We start from the raw sequence: 20,528 nt of genomic DNA, 5'->3' as shown, positions 1-20,528 counted from the left end.
AAAATTTTATGGAAGAGGTGTGGAACCTTAGTTGAACTTGAAATAAGAAAAGAATTTAGAGAAAGATGAGTGTTATTCAAGCCAGGGAAATCAAGAAAATAGATCTAAAAATGTTGAAGGTATATTCAGAAAATTTAGCTAGAAAGTGGAAGGTTCTCACAGGCAGTGAAGATGAAGAGTGGATAGTGAGTAATCTGGAAGACATTGTGAGCCAGTTTGAGTTTCAACTTTATCCTTTAGGCAATTAGAAAAAAATCTAAAGATTAGGATTAGGAATTTCCCTGGTGGTCCAGTGGCTAAGACTCTGTGCTCCAATGCAGAAGACCCCCGTCTGATCCCAGGTCAGGGAGCTGTATTCTACAAGCCGGATAATTTTCTGTGAAGAATGGAATTTAGAGCAATAGAACAGCTTTCAGTATATCCTTAGTTAGAAGGCTAAAGGTTGAACATAGCCTGGAGTTTTAGATAAAGATGGAACAGTTTGAGTTAGACCATAACCAAGAAAGAATAGGGTTTAGAAATTAGAGGTAATATAAAAAGAGAATTTGATCGGCTAAATTCAGTGTTGAGAAGTCAACTACATTGTTTGGGAAGGACTGTTTCTCATGTTCCTTTAGTAATTCAGCAAAGAAAGGGAAGAACAGATTCCTTTTTTTTTTTTTTGATTCAAGAATCATTTAAATTATGACAACTACTTAAAATTATGAAATTTAAAACCACAAGTATCAATTATGTATCAGTATTTCTATAGAGAGTATGGTTTTTAGTGGCTGATAATTTGCTACTTTATTAGATCAGTCTGAAATCCAAGAAATTTCATATATTATCTCATTGCTGTATTTGAATTTTATAGAAGTTGTTTCTGGACAGTCTGCGAAAAGCACTTGCCGGCCATGGAGGAAGCAGGCAACTCACTGAAAGCGCTGCAATTGCCTGTGTCAAACTGTGTAAAGCAAGTACTTACATCAATTGGGAAGATAACTCTGTCATCTTTCTACTGGTTCAATCCATGGTGGTTGATCTTAAGGTAACATGCTTATTATTTATTTCTCTTATACAAACTTAAAAATGTTAAATGAAAAATAAATCTCTCATATAAATACTATACTACTTTATTTTGAAGATCATTGCTAACGCAAAAGTTCTGAGTCTTCTTCCTTGTGGCTAAGCTGGTAAAGAAACTGCCTGCAATGCAGGAGACCTGGGTTCGATCCCTGGGTTGGAAAGATCCCCTGAAGAAGGGAACATCTTCCCACTCCAATATTCTGGCCTGGAGAATTCAGTCCATGGGGTTGCACAGAGTTGGACACGACTAAGTGACTTTCACTTTATTAAATTCATAGGACCTGCTTTTGCTACTGCTCCTCAGGCTATATTAAGTGGCTTAGAATATGAAGAAAACACAGAAATAACCAGTTTTCTTAAATTACCATAAATATTCAGACTTGGGTATAAAATAATGTAGAAATTTGGGCCTAAAAGGAACCATATGTAGTCTAGTAAGAATTTTATCATGAACCACAATATTAGCACTTTATGTTTCTTCTGGCAACTACATGTTACTGCCATCTGTGTGTATGATGTGTTTTTATTAAATACTAGTAGAAAAAACACTGTGACTGTTGAAAAGCTTTTGTTTTCCCTTGGAATTTTCATAGAACCTACTGTTTAATCCGAGTAAGCCGTTCTCGAGGGGCAGTCAGCCGGCAGACGTGGACCTAATGATCGATTGCCTTGTCTCTTGCTTCCGGATAAGCCCTCACAATAACCAACACTTCAAGGTGAGAGCATCGGTTTGTATCAGCTTCGTTTACTGATGCCGTTGATCCTTTATAAATGCGAAATGAGTAGAAAGATGGTAGAGTGCACCTTTATCGGTATTTGTTTTTATATGTTAAAGTTAATTTCAAGATCCTAAAAAATATATTCTGTTTTTTAAACATTTCCTTTTTGTTGTTCCTTTTGTCCTCATGTATGTTACTATATATTTTTTTCATAGAAATAGTTTACTGTTTTTTTCTTTCCTCTGTAGATCTGCCTGGCTCAGAATTCCCCTTCTACATTTCACTATGTGCTGGTAAATTCACTCCATCGAATCATCACCAATGTAAGTCCAAAAGGTATTGCTAAATTGCTTAAAATTTTTTCTTTCTTACTACCTTATTTCTTTTTAAGAAAGGTGTTTCTGGTTTACAAAAGATTTTGAATTTAGATATATGATACAGGAAGATTTCTCATACATGATTCTATCTAATAACTGATATACAATTGTATTTTTCATATTTAACCTGGATCCCAGGACCCTTACTGAGGAAGACGGAGTTAATAGGATCCTTTGGAAAGATTAAACTTAAAAGATTTTTGGATCAAAACCCTTGAGAACAGTGTCACTGAAAATATAATTTAACATTTTTATCCTATAAAGCTCTAGTATTATTTTAATACTCAGCTGTTTCCCAGCATTTGATACATTCTGAATTGTCACCTTACTGTTTAAGTTAAAAGTAGCCGTATTTATGTTGTAGCCCATTATGTACATTAAAGAAAAATGGCGAGTCATATTTGTACTTTTCTTCCTTAAACAAAGGAAATGATACTTCGAGGTGTTTACACAATACAAAAGCATATCAGACAAAATAAGTAAACTCATTAAAAGGTACTTGTGAAGGCTTCAACTCTGATGTCAGTATGTTAAGTGGAAAGATACCTTACCATATTTGGACCAGGGATTTAAAAAATTCTGTTCTTCTAAATCATATTTTGAGGGTTTTCAGGTGTTATTTATAGTAGCTCCACTTCCATCCATTTTTAGATATTCACATGTGTATGTAAATTGTTCAACTTTTTCCTCTTTTCCTCCCTTAAAAAAGACTTTAATCATTGTTAATTTAGGTATATTTGTCCTCTTTATAATCATATTTCACTTTAAGAGTGTATCTCAAGGGAGTTAAAGATGTCCTTCCCACCTTCATTGCCTTGGATGTATTGAATTATACCAAATTCTGCCACATTTTCTTTTATTCATTCCTGCAGAAGAGTAATAACTATTAGTAAAACTATTTAGTGACAAATTTAACTTTTCTCAGTGGGGTGCTGGTAGCACTTTTGGTCAGGACAGTCTTTGTTATGCAGAGCTGCTTTGTGTATTGTAGGACGTTTGGTACCCTTGGTCCTCATTTCCTCAAGTACCATTTGTGCCACTTCCTTCCTCTCCCATCTCTGCCCCCAGGCTTTATGAATAACTGAAAATGCCCAAGGGGGTGGTTCCTCTCTCACTTGAGGATCAGTTACAAGTAGAACTAACATTAACTACTGTTTATTTCAAAAGGAAAATTTAATGAATCTTATATGGCAGATAAGGTATATTTGTAGTAAAAACTTAGAAAATTTTATGAAAATTTTATGCTTTACTTTTGCCAGTGTAATGAGCCAGGACATTGTGCCCTTAAGGTTTACTTTCAAGGCCATTACTTAAAAAACAACAATGATTTTTACCTTTCAATTTTATGTGTAATTCAGAAATAAGATATTACTACTTTTTTATCCTTTGGCTTATAATACTAAAAACATTCCATTTATTAGAGTGGATGGTTTACATAAATGCTTAAAACTTGTATTTAATAAACCCAAGTATATACTTTTTTGATACTCTGTGGCTAGTTACTTTAATTGTGAAATATTTTTGTCTACAATTGAATATATAGAGCACTTTCAAGCATGGACTTGGCACTGCTGTAAGTGGCTGAGCTGCTCCTTTGTGGGTTTAAAGCATGCCTGGAGTGGTACTTCATGCATGCCTCAGTGTATATGGTGAAGTGGTTGTGCATCCTCCTATACTCTAATGCGTACTGCATGTGTGAAGGTGGAGTGTGTCTGTATCAGGCCACGTCTAAGAAATCTATTTTTATAAAGAAAAACCCATATTGACTAAACTTTCAAAATATTAAGTAAGCATCAGTAACCTTTTAGTGAGTAGCTTGAAAGGAGCATAAATTTGAGTCTATAAAATAGTTCTAAAGTTGGACCTTAGATAATGATACTTTATCATAACATAATAGATTGTTTGATAAATTGTTTCTTGTTAGGGTTTTTCTTTCCTTTGGTTTGAGGCTAATACATACTGAATCTAAAGTATTTTCTGACTGAAAAGGACTACGTGTACATATGCAAATTTACAGAATTGACTATTATGGAATTCACTGAATGTGGTTATTATAGAAATATTTTGTCTTGAAATCACCTAAAGTTTTTCTTAGATATTTGAACTCCTAATCTTAAATTCATTCATAGTAAAAGATTTTCTTTTAAATGATTCTTGGTTCAGTACACCTCATGAGCTCTTCTTCTTCCTTGGTTCTTTAGCCAGTTCACAGATTTTTAAAAATTACCGCATTCTCAAATTAGATAAAACTTTTATTACTGATGTGGTTTTGAGGGTTTATGTAGAAGTAGTAATAACGTTTGCAGTTCTGTTTTGCTTTCGTGACACATACTCATATTTAGTTCATAAGTACAGTTTTTAGGTCTAAAAGAGTCCCCCTGTTTCTTAAGAAATCTGAAAATCTAGTAACTGTTCGAATTTGATTATAATTTAAGCTTTTTATCCGTTTCTTAAGTGGTACGGGTAGTTCTGTCATCTTTTTTATTATGGAATGCCATAAGTGATGAATTTTAGCTATAAAATCTTTGTTATGTGCTTAATCTTTATAGGTTTCCTTTAGGTTAGTTTAGATATGTTGTTATCTTTGGGAAAATAAACAATATACACAACAGGAACCAAATATTTCACCCATCAGTGCAACATGCTGTAGCTGGTATAGTACTTAATACTTACTATTGTTTTTTCCTTATAGCAATTTGCTGTAGTTTACTTATGGATAGTTCACATATTGAGAATGAGATGATCTCTTTCTGCTGAGAGAAATTATTTCCAAGGCATGTGAAATTTATTGAAATAATCTTGAAGAATTGCCATTGATTTGCTTATATTATAAAAGTATTGCCATTTACTTGACAACAAACCTAGGATTTTCAAGGGCAAAAAAAGAATGTCTGCTTTAATTGAAAGGACACATTTAATAATTGCTTGGAACACTAAAATTTTTACCAACTACATGATGTCAAGGTTTTAGTGCCTGATTTATTTGAAAGTATATCTTTAAAATGAATGACTTTATCTGTTATATAAAATAGCAATTATGTCAGTAACTACATCTTAAGTTAAAATCACATAGGGTATATACCTGGTACCATGAGGCAGTTTCAGCAGCTATCACAATAACATAATAATTTGAATAGGATGTTACATGGGATGCGTATGTCTTTTAGCAGTTTCTGACATTATGAGTTCAGTATAGTCAGAGGACCCTTATCTCAGTGCATTTTGTGATTATTCAGCTTTTGTTACTTTTAAGTTGATTAATACAAGCTATGTAAATTAGTAAGTATATGGAAATCAAGGAGTACTGATTGCCTCGGGCAAGTCAGGTGACCAAATTGACTAAAGTTTAAGGAATTCACTGTGTAAACTAATAAAACTTAATCATTTGTTAGGAAGTAAATAAAGAATTTGAGAGAAAAATGGAGACAACCATACTGTCCAAATAAAAGTATTTCTTCCCTCATAACTTTGAAGTTTTTTTGTAAATGGAATGAAGTATTGATTTTGTTTTGTAGATTGGTTTTATAGTACACTGTAGATGTGTCTTGGCTTCCCAGGTGGCACTAATGGTAAAGAATCTGCCTGCCAATACAGGAGATGCAAGAGACTAGGTTCAATCCCTGGGTTGTGAAGATCCCCTGAAGTAGGAAACGGCAACCCATTTCAGTATTCTTGTCTGAAAAATCCCACGGACAGGGGATGCAGGCGGGCTGCAGTCAGTGGAGTCACAGAGAGTTGGATACGACTGAGCATGCACACACACATTCATAGATGTGGCTCCATCTGCCAAGCGGAGAATCCGCCGGCCAAGCAGGAAATGTGGGTTGATCTTTGAGTCGAGAAGATTCCCTGGAGTAGAAAATGGCAACCCACTCCAGTATTCTTGCCTGGAAAATCTCTTTGACAGAAGGAACCTGGTGGGTTACAGTCTGTGGGGTCACAAAAGAGTCAGATACGATGTAGTGACTAAATAACAACAATCCAGTAAATAGAGTTCATAATCCAAAATCTGAGATTTAGGTAGTATAACACGATGCTCCTCAAAATATTCTAAGGGTTAGGGCTAAAAAAATTAAATGCTGAGAATTTAATTAGCTTAGTGTTGAATTAGAAGAAACTTGGGAACAGGATCTGAAGCTATTATATCCCTTTATCTATTGTTTCAAATTGTTCTTTCAGGTATTTTTTATTACAGGAGTATTATAAAGCCTGTATTTTAAGTAATCCTGTTCCCTGCATACTCTCCATTATGTAGTGAAAAATTCATCCAGTCATTTTTGTATTCAGAGAGAGACAAAACTTAATAGTTTTAGTGATTTTCATAGTTGTAATTTTTCATAATATAGTTATTACTTCATTTAAAAGTTAAAGATACACTTTCAAATAAAATAGGCACTAAAAAGTAGAACCAAAGCTAAACAAGTTGAACTACAGAAAAATATTTACATAAAAAAAAACCAGTTACCTTTAAAAATATTTAGCTATGATCATTTTGTCTTTGTGGTGATCACTAGTCTTCTCATGTATTGTGCCATCATTGCATATCAATTTAAGATTATAGGTTTACTAATAGCTTTATCTCATTTACTAATTTCATGTTGTAATTATCATTGCTGTTTGTCTGTAGGCGTATAAGTTTACCACGTATTCCTTCAACACCGTGTTGAACCACTGATCTCTTTTAAAACTGATAATAGCATTCTTGCTTTGGGAAAATATATACTATATATGCATACATTTCTGAAATGTGTAAAACATTAAACTTACAAAAAAAAAAGATTGGCTACAGAATTAGCTCTCTGAATCCTTGTTTTTCAGATTCATTAGATTATCAGTGAGAAAAGACAGTCTCATATGTTCGTGCTCATGCAGTGGGCTATTTGTCTCATGTTCATTATGATATTTTAAAATAGATGTATGGTTTGGTGTTTGAATTAAAGACATTACTTGAAGACTTTGGAAATCATAGTGTGTGTTTGCATGGTCTTAGAAAGTTTCTTACGAAGTAATCAACCATAAAACCACAGTGATAACCAGAGCATATAACTTGTGCAAATTTGGATTTTTTCTTGCGTATGGTGTCTGTTTTCCTCCAGTCTGCATTGGATTGGTGGCCTAAGATTGATGCCGTGTATTGCCACTCAGTTGAACTTCGAAATATGTTTGGTGAAACACTTCATAAAGCAGTCCAGGGTTGTGGAGCCCACCCAGCGATACGAATGGCACCGGTAAGAGTAATCATGAGTTTTGAATTCCGCCTTCTGGAGATTGCATTGTTTCAGTGTCTTCATCCCATTCTTGCTGTTTTGATTATTTTAGAAAATCAGATGAGACTTTTCAGTAAGAATTGTGGTATGTTGAATACTGCAGTATTGTTGCAATGCTAGTTAATGATGTTTGTTTTCAATTATTTCAGCGAGTTAAACTTGTTTTTCTTAGAGATATTTTCTAACAAAATGCTGTTAAAATCCGGAGAAGGCAATGGCAAGCCACTCCAGTACTGTTGCCTAGAAAATCCCATGGACGGAGGAGCCTGGTAGGCTGCAGTCCGTGGGATCGCTAACGGTCGGACACGACTGAGTGACTTCACTTTCACTTTTCACTTTCACACATTGGAGAAGGAAATGGCAACCCACTCCAGTGTTCTTGCCTGGAGAATCCCAGGGACGGGGGAGCCTGGTGGGCTTCCGTCTAAGGGGTCACACAGAGTCGGACACGACTGAAGTGACTCAGCAGCAGCAGCAGCTGTTAAAATCTTAGTGAATGTCACTTTTTCTTTTTTTTGTTTCTTTTTCCTTTAATTTTTCCTTCCGAATCAAAATACTTTGATTGGCTCTTTCTCTTTGGGGGATGAGTAGGGGAAACTGACTCCTGGGCTAGAGTGAATGTTCTTGCTAACACACTGTTTTGCCCATTGGATGCTACATATTTCACACAGTAAATTAGAAATAAAATTCAAAGTTTATATTTAAAAATATCTCATATTTCGTTAAACAAAAGGACAAAAACCTTCAGTGCTCTTGGGCATTATAACAAACGCTTTTCTCACACATAAACATTGGGAATAATTGCTGCATGTTATAGATAATGCATTTGCTTATTTACATGGATATTTTTTATTAAGAGCCCATAGATGCTAGATAATCTCCCATCTGTGTATTTGCATATGCTGCTGCTGCTAAGTTGCTTCAGTCGTGTCCAACTCTGTGCAACCCCATAGACAGCAGCCCACCAGGCTCCCCCGTCCCTGGGATTCTCCAGGCAAGAACACTATGTGCATATAAAAGCATACATGTCAAAAGCATGTATTTTTGTTTCCTTTTAAAAGAAAAGGGGAGATGTTTTATAAGAATAGATAAAAAGGTAGTAGTGGATTCAGAATATAATGTTGGATTTTTAATTAAATAACATCCATAATTATAGTATTCTACAATAGTATCTCTGTAACTGAAACACATTTTCCATGATTGAATTTTTCTCAAAGAAAGCTTTCTTTGTTCTATCAGTGTTCTTCTGGCAAAATACATCCATTCTGTAACTCGAGAGATGGAATGCCATTAAAGGAAAAAGAAAAAGTTAAACTATTAAGTACAGAGATTGCCTGTATAGCATATTCCATCAATTCTAAGAAGCATCTATTTAACATTTCTGAATTTGGGAGTGGATCTTATTTGTATGATATCTTGCAGTTGACAATTTTCATTCCTTATGATGCATAAAATAATGATGCATCTTACAGTTGATAATGTCATTGTTTCTATGAAATGTTTATATATATGTATATGAGATATTTTATTACATGAGTTACTCACTGTATCTGTGAGAGCTATAGAATAAATATTTTATCCCTGTTTTAACATTTTGAAAATTGTTTTTAACATAGGAGTTAACCAACCTTAGAGATTTTAGTATTTTAGCAGATTTTCACTTTAACTTTTTGCAAGATTATATAAGAATATATAAGATTATATAGGAATAATGTAAGAGGAAGGTTGAGCACTGAAGAATTGATGCTTTTGAGTTGTGGTGCTGGAAAAGACTTGAGAATCCCTTGGTCAGCAAGGAGATCAAATCAGTCAATTCCCTAAGGAAATCAACCCTGAATATTCATTGGAAGGACTGTTGCTAAAGCTGAAGTTCCAGTACTTAGGCCACCTGATATGAAGAGCCGACTCATTGGAAAAGACCCTGATGCTGGGAAAGATGGAAGGCAGAAGGAGAAAGGGGTGCCAGAGGATGAGATGTTAGCTAGCATCACTGACTCAGTTGGCATGAATTTGATCTAACTCAGAGATAGTGGGGTTGCAAAGAGTCAGATACAACTTAGAGCCTGAATAACAACAACAAAAATAAGAACAATATAGACATTGCAAAAATACTTTTTATTTGCTTTTTAAGCTTGATTGTGTTAATCTTATACTTTCTGTTGAATGTTTCTACTAATATCACACATTTGGTGCTGTACAATATGTCCCTTTATTTTTCAAAGTTTTTAAAAAATAGATTTGAAAATGTTGAATAGCTATTATCATGATTCTGATGTCTGATTCTTAGAAGGTGAATGTCATGTTTTTGTTTTTAGAGTCTTACATTTAAAGAAAAAGTAACAAGCCTTAAATTTAAAGAAAAACCTACAGACCTGGAGACAAGAAGCTATAAGTATCTTCTCTTGTCCATGGTGAAACTAATCCATGCAGATCCGAAGCTCTTGCTTTGTGTGAGTAGTTTTTATAAAATGCCTTGAAATTATTAACTTAATTTGGTTTAACTGAAATGCCAAAACCTTGAAGGTGATTGTTAGCTCAAGAACACTTACTAAACCTTCCTGATCATACGTGAAACTTGACATTCCTAAGAAAGTGAACTTACAGAGATTACTAATAAAATTAGATCAGATCTTACTCTTGTGTCGTATTTTTTTTTATCATTAAACTAACATATTTTGGTGGGATCTTCTCTCCATACCCTGCTGCCAGATTATGTATTATTCAGATATAATCCTAGTATGGGGTTTGGATATAATGAAGCAACCATAAATCAAGTGCTTCGTATAACTGTTCAGTTGTTGTTTTTTTTAAGTCTCCAATTGCTCTTGCCTAAAAATTGAGTTCTATCCTTATTTCTTTCTATCATCAGCCTTTTATTATCACTGACTTTGCCTGCCTATACTGTATTGGGAGGAAAAGGAGATAGAAATGAGTATGGTTACCACTCAGGTATTGTGGTTACTCTTCTCTTACAACCTGAGATGGTATTAGATTCCTAAGAGCATTACTGTAATACATAAGATAGTTAGGAACTAACAAATGAAAATGAGTGGTAGTTATATGAAATGCTGAAAAGCATGGGCTCTGGATACTTATTAGCTATGTGATTTGGGTGACTTAACCTCTCTATGCTTTAGTTTTCTTTTTTTTTCTTGACCACACACGGGTCATGCAGGAAGCTGACCAGGGGTTGAACCAGTTCCCCAACCAGGGATTGAACCCATGCCCCTTGCATTGAAAGTGTGGAGTCTTAACCACTGGACCACCAGGGAAATCCATGTGCTTTAGTTTTCTTATTTGAAATATTGTGATAATGATAATAATTCGTATTGTTAAGCAGACTGAGATATTACATGTCATGCTCTTAGGAACAATGCAGAATAAATGCATAATGAGTACTACATAAATGTTAGGATGATATTATTAAAATACAGTTAACATTCACATTAATATTATTAATACCCCAAACATAGCAGAAATATATTTTGAAGCTCATAGCGTAACATATTTAATCTCTGTGGAATTTTCCAGTCCTGGGAAAACAGTATCTAAAACAATTTCCTGTTGCTTTGAGTAACAGGCTTAAGTGCTAAGTATACTTTTAATTTTGATGGTATATTTTTCAAATTACTATACTGTAGAAGTCTGTAAACTGATGTTCATAGTTTCAAGAGTTCTTTGAACCCCCTGAATTAATTTTTTTTTTTTTCCTGAGGGAGGAGAAACAGAATTCCCAAAAGGATTAGTGACCCCCAGAATGGCCTATGTTGTTTTGAATGCTTTGAAAAGTCCATCCAAATTTGGAAGTCTGATAGAAGAAATTGTTAGAACTTTGGTATGGGAAAAGTCTTAAAATCTATCATTAAGACTTTATAAAAGGAATGAAATACCTTTTCCCCTCGTTGCTTTGTTATGCAGCACACGTTACTTGAGGTGTTATTTCATCGTGCATGTCATATATTAGCATCACTCTGTTTGCATGGCTGTAATTTAGGATCAAAGAATGCATCAAAATCACCAGTGCCTTCTGTGTTAAATATTTTATTGTCAAGGAGCAAGAATTTAAGCAAAACATACTATTTTCCAAGTTTGAAATTAGCAGGCAGAAACAGATCAAAGTTCAAATTATTTTCTTTGCTGCCATCTAGTGGTTAAACGTTTCTCAGAGTAATGAAAGGTAAGTTAAAATAGTGAAAGAGTCATTGTAAATATTTGATTATTTTATATTTTTACTTATAAAAAACCTAAATCTTTGTAAGTATGATAAATATAAGAATAACTATTAAATGAACTCAGTCATGATATTTTAAAGTAATGTGTTTTTATTGTCTTCTGTTTGTATTGTTTCTATCTTAAATCATACTATTCTCAATTTTTCAAGCTTCCTAGTTGGTCAGCTTACATCATTTCCTGCTTTGTTTTAATCATTTCTCTCCACTAAATTTACAGTGATCTCTTCAAAAAGCAAATATTATGCTTTCTGCCCAGCTTAAAATCTTTTGGTTGAAATAGCTTTGAGGATAGAGACCAAACTCCTAATAGACCTACAAGGTCATGCAATTTTTGACTCCCACCAATCACCTCTGCAACATCTAGAGTTATATTTGTCTTCTTTACCCTAGTTATGTTGACCTGTCTTTCACTCCCTCTTACTACATTCCTTCCTGCCTGTCCATGCACTTGCAATTCCTCTGCTTACAATATGCTTCCCTCTCCTCTTCACATAGTAATTCCTACTAATTCTGAGCTGTTATCACAGCCCTAAGGAAGCATTCCCGATTATACCACATTTTCCTGTTACAGGTGCTCATACCAGCATGTAGCTTCATAGTTCTTTTTCATTTGCAGTTTAAACTTGTTGATCTAATTATTTTATTGATGCTATCCTTTACACCTTTTGTTTTTAATTAAAATTATATATATATTTATATATAGTTAAAAATGGCCTATTTTCTGATACATATATACACACACACACACACACACACATGGGGGTAAGGGAGTTAGCAAAATAAAATAAGGGCACTGGTTGTATTGGGTTCACTTAAATGAACCATATATGCTTGAAATGGAAATAGATTCTTCCAAGTTACAAGGAAGCATTTTAGTCTCTTTAAGTAGATAGACATTCACATTTATATATACTATTTTGCTTTGTATACAGTGTCTTTCTACCATGAAAAAGGAGGTGTGGATTAACATTAATACTAATATTACTAGTGTTATATGAATGTGGTTAGGTCCTTGTATTGGACAAAAGGGCAACACAGGATAACTGTGTCGTTCTCACCAAGCATGCATGTACTTTGCCTTTCATTGCGGTAGTTTTGAGATCCAAAACCATAAGTTCCAAATCAGAGATATATTATTTAGTCAATGTAGTGTTGCTGAAAACAATTTATTTCTCCTATTATTGATATAATTTCTTAATTGAAAGGCTAGTACCTAGTTTTTGTTTTAATTAGAATTTTCTCTGGATATTATTTACTTTAATGGAGAAGTGTAGATGTAGATTAAGAGAGTTGTTAACAGGAGCAGTTTTTAATATTAATTTATTTATTTTAATTGGAGGATAATTACTTTACAATATTGTGGTTTTTGCTATATATCGACATGAATCAGCTACGGGTACACATGTCTCCCCCCATCATGAACCCCCCTCCCATTTCCCTCCCAGCAGCTTTTTAATTAAAAAAATCTTACAATGTTTATTTTTGAAGTAAAATTCACATATGATGAAATTTGCCTTTTTAAAGTGACAGTTCACTGGTTTTGGTATGTATACAAGGTTATGTAGCCATCACCACTATCTTGGTCTGGAACATTTTTATCACCTCAAAAATAAATCTAAAACCCATTCGCAGTCAGTCTCCATTCCCTCCACCCTTCGGCCCCTGTCCTGTGATTTTGTTTTTAATTGAAATTTGTGTTTTTCTTTGCAGAATCCAAGAAAACAGGGGCCTGAAACCCAGGGCAGTACTGCTGAATTAATTACAGGGCTTGTCCAACTGGTCCCTCAGTCACACATGCCAGAGATTGCTCAGGAGGCAATGGAGGTAAGGGGAAAATGAATTCCAGGCTGTTGAATGTAACATTGTAACTGTGTAGATTCTCATGTTTTTCAGTCTATTCCTTAAAATTTTTTTCCTTAAGAATTTTTTATCCAATTTTTAGTGGTTACTTTCCATTTAGAGTTACTACAAAATATTGCCTGTATTCCCCATATTGTACAATACATCCTTGAGCCTACCTTACATCCAGCAGTTTTTACCTGCCACTCCCCAATACCTGAATTGTCCACCACCGGAACTCCCTCCACTGGTAACCACTAGTTTGTTCTCTGTGTTTGTGAGTCTGCTTCTTTTTTGTTATATTCACTAGTTTGTGGATATTTCAGTTTCCACGTATAAGTGATATCATATGGTCTTTCTCTGACTTATTTCATATAGCATAATGTCCACCAAGTCCATCTGTGTTGCTGCAAATGGCAAAATTTCTTGCTTTTTTTATGACTGAGTAGTATTCTATTGTATGTATGTGTGACACACACACCACATCTTTATACATTCATGTGTATAAAGACGCATTCATATATCCATTGATGGACACTAAGGTTGTTTCCATATCTTGAGAATTGTAAATAATACTGTTATAAACATTGGGGTGTGTGTATCTTTTCTAATTAGTGTTTTTTGTTTTTATGGATATGTACCCAGAAGTGGAATTGCTGGATTATATGGTAGTTCTGTTTTTAGTTTTTTTAAGAACCTCCATACTGTGCTCTGCAGTGGCTGTACCAATTTACATTCCTGCCAACAATGTACAAGGGTTCCCTTTTCTCCATACTCTCGCTGTCATTTATCTGTGTTCTTTGTGATGATAGCCATACTGACAGGTGTGAAGTAACATCTCATGTGGTTTTGATTTTCATTTCCCTGATGATTAGTGATATTGAGCATCTTTTCATGTGCCTGTTGTCTATTTGTATGTCTTCTTTGAAAATATGTGTATTCAGTTCTTTTGCCCATTTTTTAACATTGGGTTGTTTGGTTTTTTTTTTTTTTTTAATGTTGAATTGCATGAGCTATTTATGTATGTTGAATATTAATCTCTTATCAGTCATATAATTTGCAAATATTTTCTCCTATTCAGTAGGCTGTTTTTGCATTTTGTCAGTGGTTTCCTTTGCTGTGCAAAAGTTTTTAAGTTAGGTCCAATTTGTTTACTTTTGCTTCCCTTGCTTTAGGAGACAGATCTAAAAAAATACTGCTACCGTTTATGTCAAAGAGTGTTCTGCTTATATTTCCTCTAGGAGTTTTATGGTTTTTGGTCTTGCATTTAAGTCTTCAATCCATTTTGAGTTTATTTTTATGTATTGTGTTAGAGAATGTTCTAATTTCCTTATTTTATATAAGGAAAATAACTGTCCAGTTTTCTCAGCACCACTTATTGAAGAGGCTGTCTTTTCTGCATTCTGTATTCTTGTCCCCTTTGTCATAGCTTGACCATAAGTGTGTGAATTTATTTTTGGGTCCTCTATCCTGTTCCGTTGATCAGTGTATCTGGTTTTGTGCTAGTTCCATACTGTTTTGATGACTGTAGTTTTGTAGTGCAGTCTAAGGTCAGGGGGCATGATTCTGCCAGGTCTGTTCTTTCTCAAGTTTGTTCTGGCTTTTTTGGATCCTTTGTGTTTCCATATAAATTTAAAAATCATTCTTTTCTGATTCTCTGAAAAATACCATAGGTGCTTTGATAGGGATTGCATTAAATATATAGAGTGCCTTGGGTAGTATAGTCATTCCAACAATATTGATTCTTCCAACCCAAGAACATAGTGTATCTATCAATCTCTGTATTATCTTCAGTTTGATCAGTGTCTTTCAGTCTTTTGGAGTATAGGACTTTTGCCTTCTTAGGTAGGTTTGTTCCAAGGTATATAACTGTTTTTTTTTTTTTTTTATTAAATGGTAAATGGGATTGTTTCATTAATTTCTCTTTCTCAGTTCAGTTCAGTGGCTCAGTCGTGTCTGACTCTTTGCGACCCCATGAATCACAGCACGCCAGGCCTCCTTGTCCATCACCAACTCCCGGAGTTCACTCAAACTCATGTCCATTGAGTTGGTGATGCCATCCAGCCATCTCATCCTCTGTCATCCCCTTCTCCTCCTATCCCAATCCCTCCCAGCATCAGAGTCTTTTCCAGTGAGTCAGCTCTTTGCATGAAGTGGCCAAAGTATTGGAGTTTCAGCTTTAGCATCAGTCCTTCCAATGAACACCCAAGACTGACCTCCTTTAGAATGGACTGGTTGGATCTCCTTGCAGTCCAAGGGACTCTCAACAGTCTTCTCCAGCACCACAGTTCAAAAGCATCAATTCTTCGCTTTCTTCACAGTCCAACTCTCACATCCATACATGACCACTGGACAGCCATAGCCTTAACTAGATGGGCCTTTGTTGGCAAAGTAATGTCTCTGCTTTTCAATATGCTATCTAGGTTGGTCATAACTTTCCTTCCAAAGAGTAAGTGTCTTTTAATTTCATGGTTGCAATTGCCATCTGCAGTGATTTTGGAGCCCCCCAAAATAAAGTCTGACACTGTTTCCACTGTTTCCCTATCTATTTCCCATGAAGTGATGGGACCAGATGCCATGATCTTAGTTTCCTGAATGTTGAGCTTTAAGCCAACTTTTTCACTCTTCTCTTTCACTTTCATCAAGAGGCTTTTGAGTTCCTCTTCACTTTCTGCCATAAGGGTGGTGTCATCTGCATATCTGAGGTTATTGATATTTCTCCCAGCAATCCTGATTCCAGCTTGTGCTTCTTCCAGCCCAGCGTTCCTCATGATGTACTCTGCATAGAAGTTAAATAAGCAGGGTGACAGTATACAGCCTTAATGTACTCCTTTTCCTATTTGGAACCAGTCTGTTGTTCCACGTCCAGTTCTAACTGTTGCTTCCTGACCTGCATATAGGTTTCTCAAGAGGCAGGTCAGGTGGTCTGGTATTCCCATCTCTTTCAGAATTTTACACAGTTTATTGTGATCCACACAGTCAAAGGCTTTGGCATAGTCAATGAAGCAGAAATAGATGTTTTTCTGGAACTCTCTTGCTTTTTCCATGATCCAGCAGATGTTGTCAATTTGATCTCTGGTGCCTCTGCCTTTTCTAAAACCAGCTTGAACATCTGGAAGTTCACGGTTCACATATTGCTAAAGCCTGGCTTGGAGAATTTGGAGCATGACTTTACTAGCATGTGAGATGAGTGCAATTATGTGCTAGTTTGAGCATTCTTTGGCATTGCCTTTCTTTGGGATTGGAATGAAGACTGACCTTTTCCAGTCCTGTGGCCACTGCTGAGTTTTCCAAATTTGCTGGCATATTGAGTGCAGCACTTTCACAGCATCATCTTTCAGTATTTGAAATAGCTCACCTGGAATTCCATCACCTCCACTAGCTTTGTTCGTAGTGATGCTTCCTAAGGCCCACTTGACTTCACATTCCAAAATGTCTGGCTCTAGGTGAGTGATCACACCATTGTGATTATCTTGGTCGTGAAGATCTTTTTTGTACAGTTCTTCTGTGTATTCTTGCCACCTCTTCTTAATCTCTTCTGCTTCTGTTAGTTCCATACCATTTCTGTCCTTTATCGAGCCCATCTTTGCATGAAATGTTCCCTTGGTATCTCTGATTTCCTTGAAGAGATCTCTAGTCTTTCCTATTCTGTTGTTTTCCTCTATTTCTTTACATTGATCACTGAGCAAGGCTTTCTTATCTCTCCTTGCTGTTCTTTGGAACTCTGCATTCAGATGCTTATATCTTTCCTTTTCTCCTTTGCTTTTCACAGCTATTTGTAAGGCCTCCCCAGACAGTCATTTTGCTTTTTTGCATTTCTTTTCCATGGGATGGTCTTGGTTCCTGTCTCCTGGACAGTGTCACGAACCTCCGTCCAGAGTTCATCAGGCACTCTATCTATCAGATCTAGTGCCTTAAAGCTCTTTCTCACTTCCACTGTATAATCATAAGGGATTTGATTTAGGTCATATCTGAATTTCTCTTTCTAATATTTCATAATTAGTGTAAAGAAATGTGGCAGATTTCTGTATATTAATTTTGCACCCTGTAACTACTGAATTTATTGATTAGTTCTAATAGAACTGTGGTGCTGGAGAAGACTCTTGAGAGTCCCTTATACTGCAGGGAGATCCAACCAGTTCATTCTAAAGGAGATCAATACTGGGTGTTCATTTGAAGGACTGATGCTAAAGCTGAAACTGCAATACTTTGGCCACCTCATGCGATGAGTTGACTCACTGGAAAAGGCTCTGATGCTGCGAGGGATTGGGGGTGGGAGGAGACGGGGACGACAGAGAATGAGATGGCTGGATGGCATCACCGACTCGATGGACATGAGTTTGAGTGAACTCCGGGAGTTGGTGATGGACAGGGAGGCCTGGCGTGCTGTGATTCATGGGGTTGCAAAGAATTGGACACCACTGAGCAACTGAACTGAACTGAATAGGTTTTTGGTAGTTGTCTGTAGGATTTTTATGTATGGTATCATGTCTTCTGTGAACAGTGACAGTTTTAATCTTCCTTTCCAATTTGGATTTCTTTAATTTCTTTTTCTTCTCTGATTGCTATGACTAGGACTTCCAAAACTGTGTTGAATTAAAGTGTCAAGAATGAGCATCCTTGTCTTTTCCCCTTTATTTTACAAGCAAATGTTTTCAGGTTTTCACCATTGAATATGATGTTAGCTGTGGGTCTGTTGTAAATGGCCTTTGTTGAGGTATGTTCCCTCTATGCCCACTTTCCAGAGAGTTGTTTTTGATCACAAATGGATGTTGAATTTTATCAAAAGCTTTTTCTGCGTCAATTGAGATGGTTGTAGGATTTTTATTTTTCAATTTGTTAATGTGGTGTATGTATCATATTGGCTGATTTGTAGATATTAAAACATTCTTGCATCCCTGGAATAAATCCCACTCGATCATGGTGTGTGATCCTTTTAATGTATTTTGCTAATTTTTTGCTAATACTTTGTTGAGAATTTTTACATCTGTGTTCATCCATGATATTGGCCTTTAATATTTTTGTGATATATTTATCTCATTTTGGTATCAAGGTGATGGTAGTTTTGTAGAATGAGGGAGGAAGCAGTCCTTCCTATGCAATAATTTGGGAAGGATAGGTGTTAGCTCTTCACTAAATGGTAGAATTCACCTGTGAAACCATCTGGTCCTGAGCTTTTGTTTGTTGAGAATTTTTTTATTTTGATACAGTTTCATTACTGGTGATTGGTCTGTTCATATTTTCATATTTCTTCTTGAGTCAGTCTTGAAGATTGTACCTTTCTAGGAATTTGTTTTTTTTTTTCTAGAGTATCCATTTTATTAACATGTAACTGTTCATAGTAATCTCTTATGATCCTTTGTATTTCTGTGGTGCCAGAAATACAACTTCACCTTTTTCATTTCTGATTTTATATTTTAGGCCCTCTCCCTTTTTTTCTTGATGAGTTTTGGCTAAAAGATTATCAATTTTATCTTTTCAAAGAACTGCTCTTAGGTTCATTGATCTTTTTTTTTTTTAGTCTCTATTTAAATATTTCTGCTCTGACCTTTATGGTTTTCTTCTACTAACTTCGGGTTTTGTTTGTTCTTTTTCTCGTTCCTTTAGGTTTAACTTGTTTATTTCAGATTTTTCTAGTTTACTGGGCTAGGCTTCCTTTTAGAACGAGGGGGATCTTCCCTCTTAGAACTGCTTATGCTGCATCCTATAGATTTTAGATCATTGTGTTTTCATTTTCATTTGTCTGCAGGTATGTTTTTACTTCTTTGATTTCTTCATTAGCTCATTGGTTGTTTGGTAGCATATTCTTTAACTTCCATATGTTTGTGCTTTCCATATTTTTTTCCTTTATGTCTGGTCTGATAGTGTTGTGGTTGGAAAAGAATCCTGACATCATTTCAGTCTTCTTAAATTTACTGAGACTTTTTTTGTGGTCTAGCATGTGATCTGTCTTGGAGAATGTTCCATGTACACCTGGAAAGGAGTATGTATTCTGCTGCTTTTGGATGGAATGTTTTCTGTATATCTGTTAGTTGATCTAGTCTAATGTGTCGTTTAAGGCCAGCGTTAGCTTATTGGTTTTCTGTGTGGATGATCTGTCCATTGATGTAAATGGTGTGTCAAAATTGCCTGCTATTATTGTGTTACTGTCAGTTTCTCCCTTTATATCTGTTGATATTTGCTTTATGTATTTAGGTTATTCTCTGTTGGATGATAAAGAGACACATCTTATTATTACAAAAGGGTTCAGTCCATCCCAAAATAAAACTTTATTTGAGTTTAAATAACAAAGATTTAAAATAGATAAAGCAAAAATACATAAAATTTCTAAATATATAATATAAATACATGTAAAAGGACAGATAGACATACATAGTTATAGCAAGATACTTAAGTATACCTTTCTTAATATCTGATAAAATAAGCCAGCAAACAAATAGTAAGGATAGAAGATTTGAAAAACATGATTATCAAATTTGACCTATTTGACACATATGGAGAACTACATTCAGTAAGTGCATTTTCTTTTCAAGTACATGTGGGAAATTTAGTATGTCTTGAGTAAGTGTCAATCAAATTCTGAAGGATTAAAATCATTCAGAATTTTTTTATGACTATATTGAAATTAAACTAGATAGCAAATAAGAGAAAGCTTTATGAAATATCAAGTGATTATGCAGTTGACCCTTGAACAACATGTGAACTGTGCAGGTCCAGTTATATGCAGATTTTTTGGACATATTGTAAACATTTTTGTGTATTTGTGACAGTTTGAAAAAACCTGCAGGTGAATTGCTGGCCTTGCAATATCAAAACAATGAAGAAAAGGTATGGCATATAATATATCTGGATACCAGTCTATATTATCATTTTTGGGGGATCATTTATTATATCTCTTTGCTTTTTTAATTGAAATATTGCAAAAATTAAAAAAAAAATTTTTTTGGCTTCCCTGATGGCTCAGGTGGTAAAGAATCCACCTGCAATGCAGGAGACCCTGGTTCGATTCCTGGGTTGGATAGATCTGGA

The 20,528-nt window shown here is 35.1% G+C and overlaps 1 protein-coding gene across 9 annotated transcripts in view; it reads left to right on the top strand.

The window, feature by feature from the left end:
- The window catches only part of NF1 (neurofibromin 1), a 252,176-nt gene that overhangs the window by 85,683 nt on the left and 145,965 nt on the right, over positions 1 to 20,528 (top strand). For 6 of the 9 annotated variants that reach the window (XM_088828696.1, XM_088828697.1, XM_088828698.1 and 3 more), the window contains 7 exons: positions 854 to 1,027; positions 1,659 to 1,781; positions 2,033 to 2,107; positions 3,705 to 3,734; positions 7,258 to 7,389; positions 9,744 to 9,878; positions 13,371 to 13,484. In XM_088828696.1, coding sequence (XP_088684822.1) covers positions 854 to 1,027; positions 1,659 to 1,781; positions 2,033 to 2,107; positions 3,705 to 3,734; positions 7,258 to 7,389; positions 9,744 to 9,878; positions 13,371 to 13,484 — 783 coding nt within the window. The remainder of the gene's footprint in view (positions 1 to 853; positions 1,028 to 1,658; positions 1,782 to 2,032; positions 2,108 to 3,704; positions 3,735 to 7,257; positions 7,390 to 9,743; positions 9,879 to 13,370; positions 13,485 to 20,528) is intronic. The other 3 variants (XM_088828700.1, XM_055401461.2, XM_055401480.2) reach the window with 1 other exon arrangement.

This window comes from Moschus berezovskii, chromosome 20 (genome assembly GCF_049115385.1).
Source record: "Moschus berezovskii isolate FMDL1 chromosome 20, NW_MosBer_1.0, whole genome shotgun sequence".
NCBI classification, from domain to species: domain Eukaryota; kingdom Metazoa; phylum Chordata; class Mammalia; order Artiodactyla; family Moschidae; genus Moschus; species Moschus berezovskii.
The sequence above is the reverse complement of the archived record's forward strand: the minus strand, read 5'-3'. Positions and strand labels throughout refer to the sequence as shown.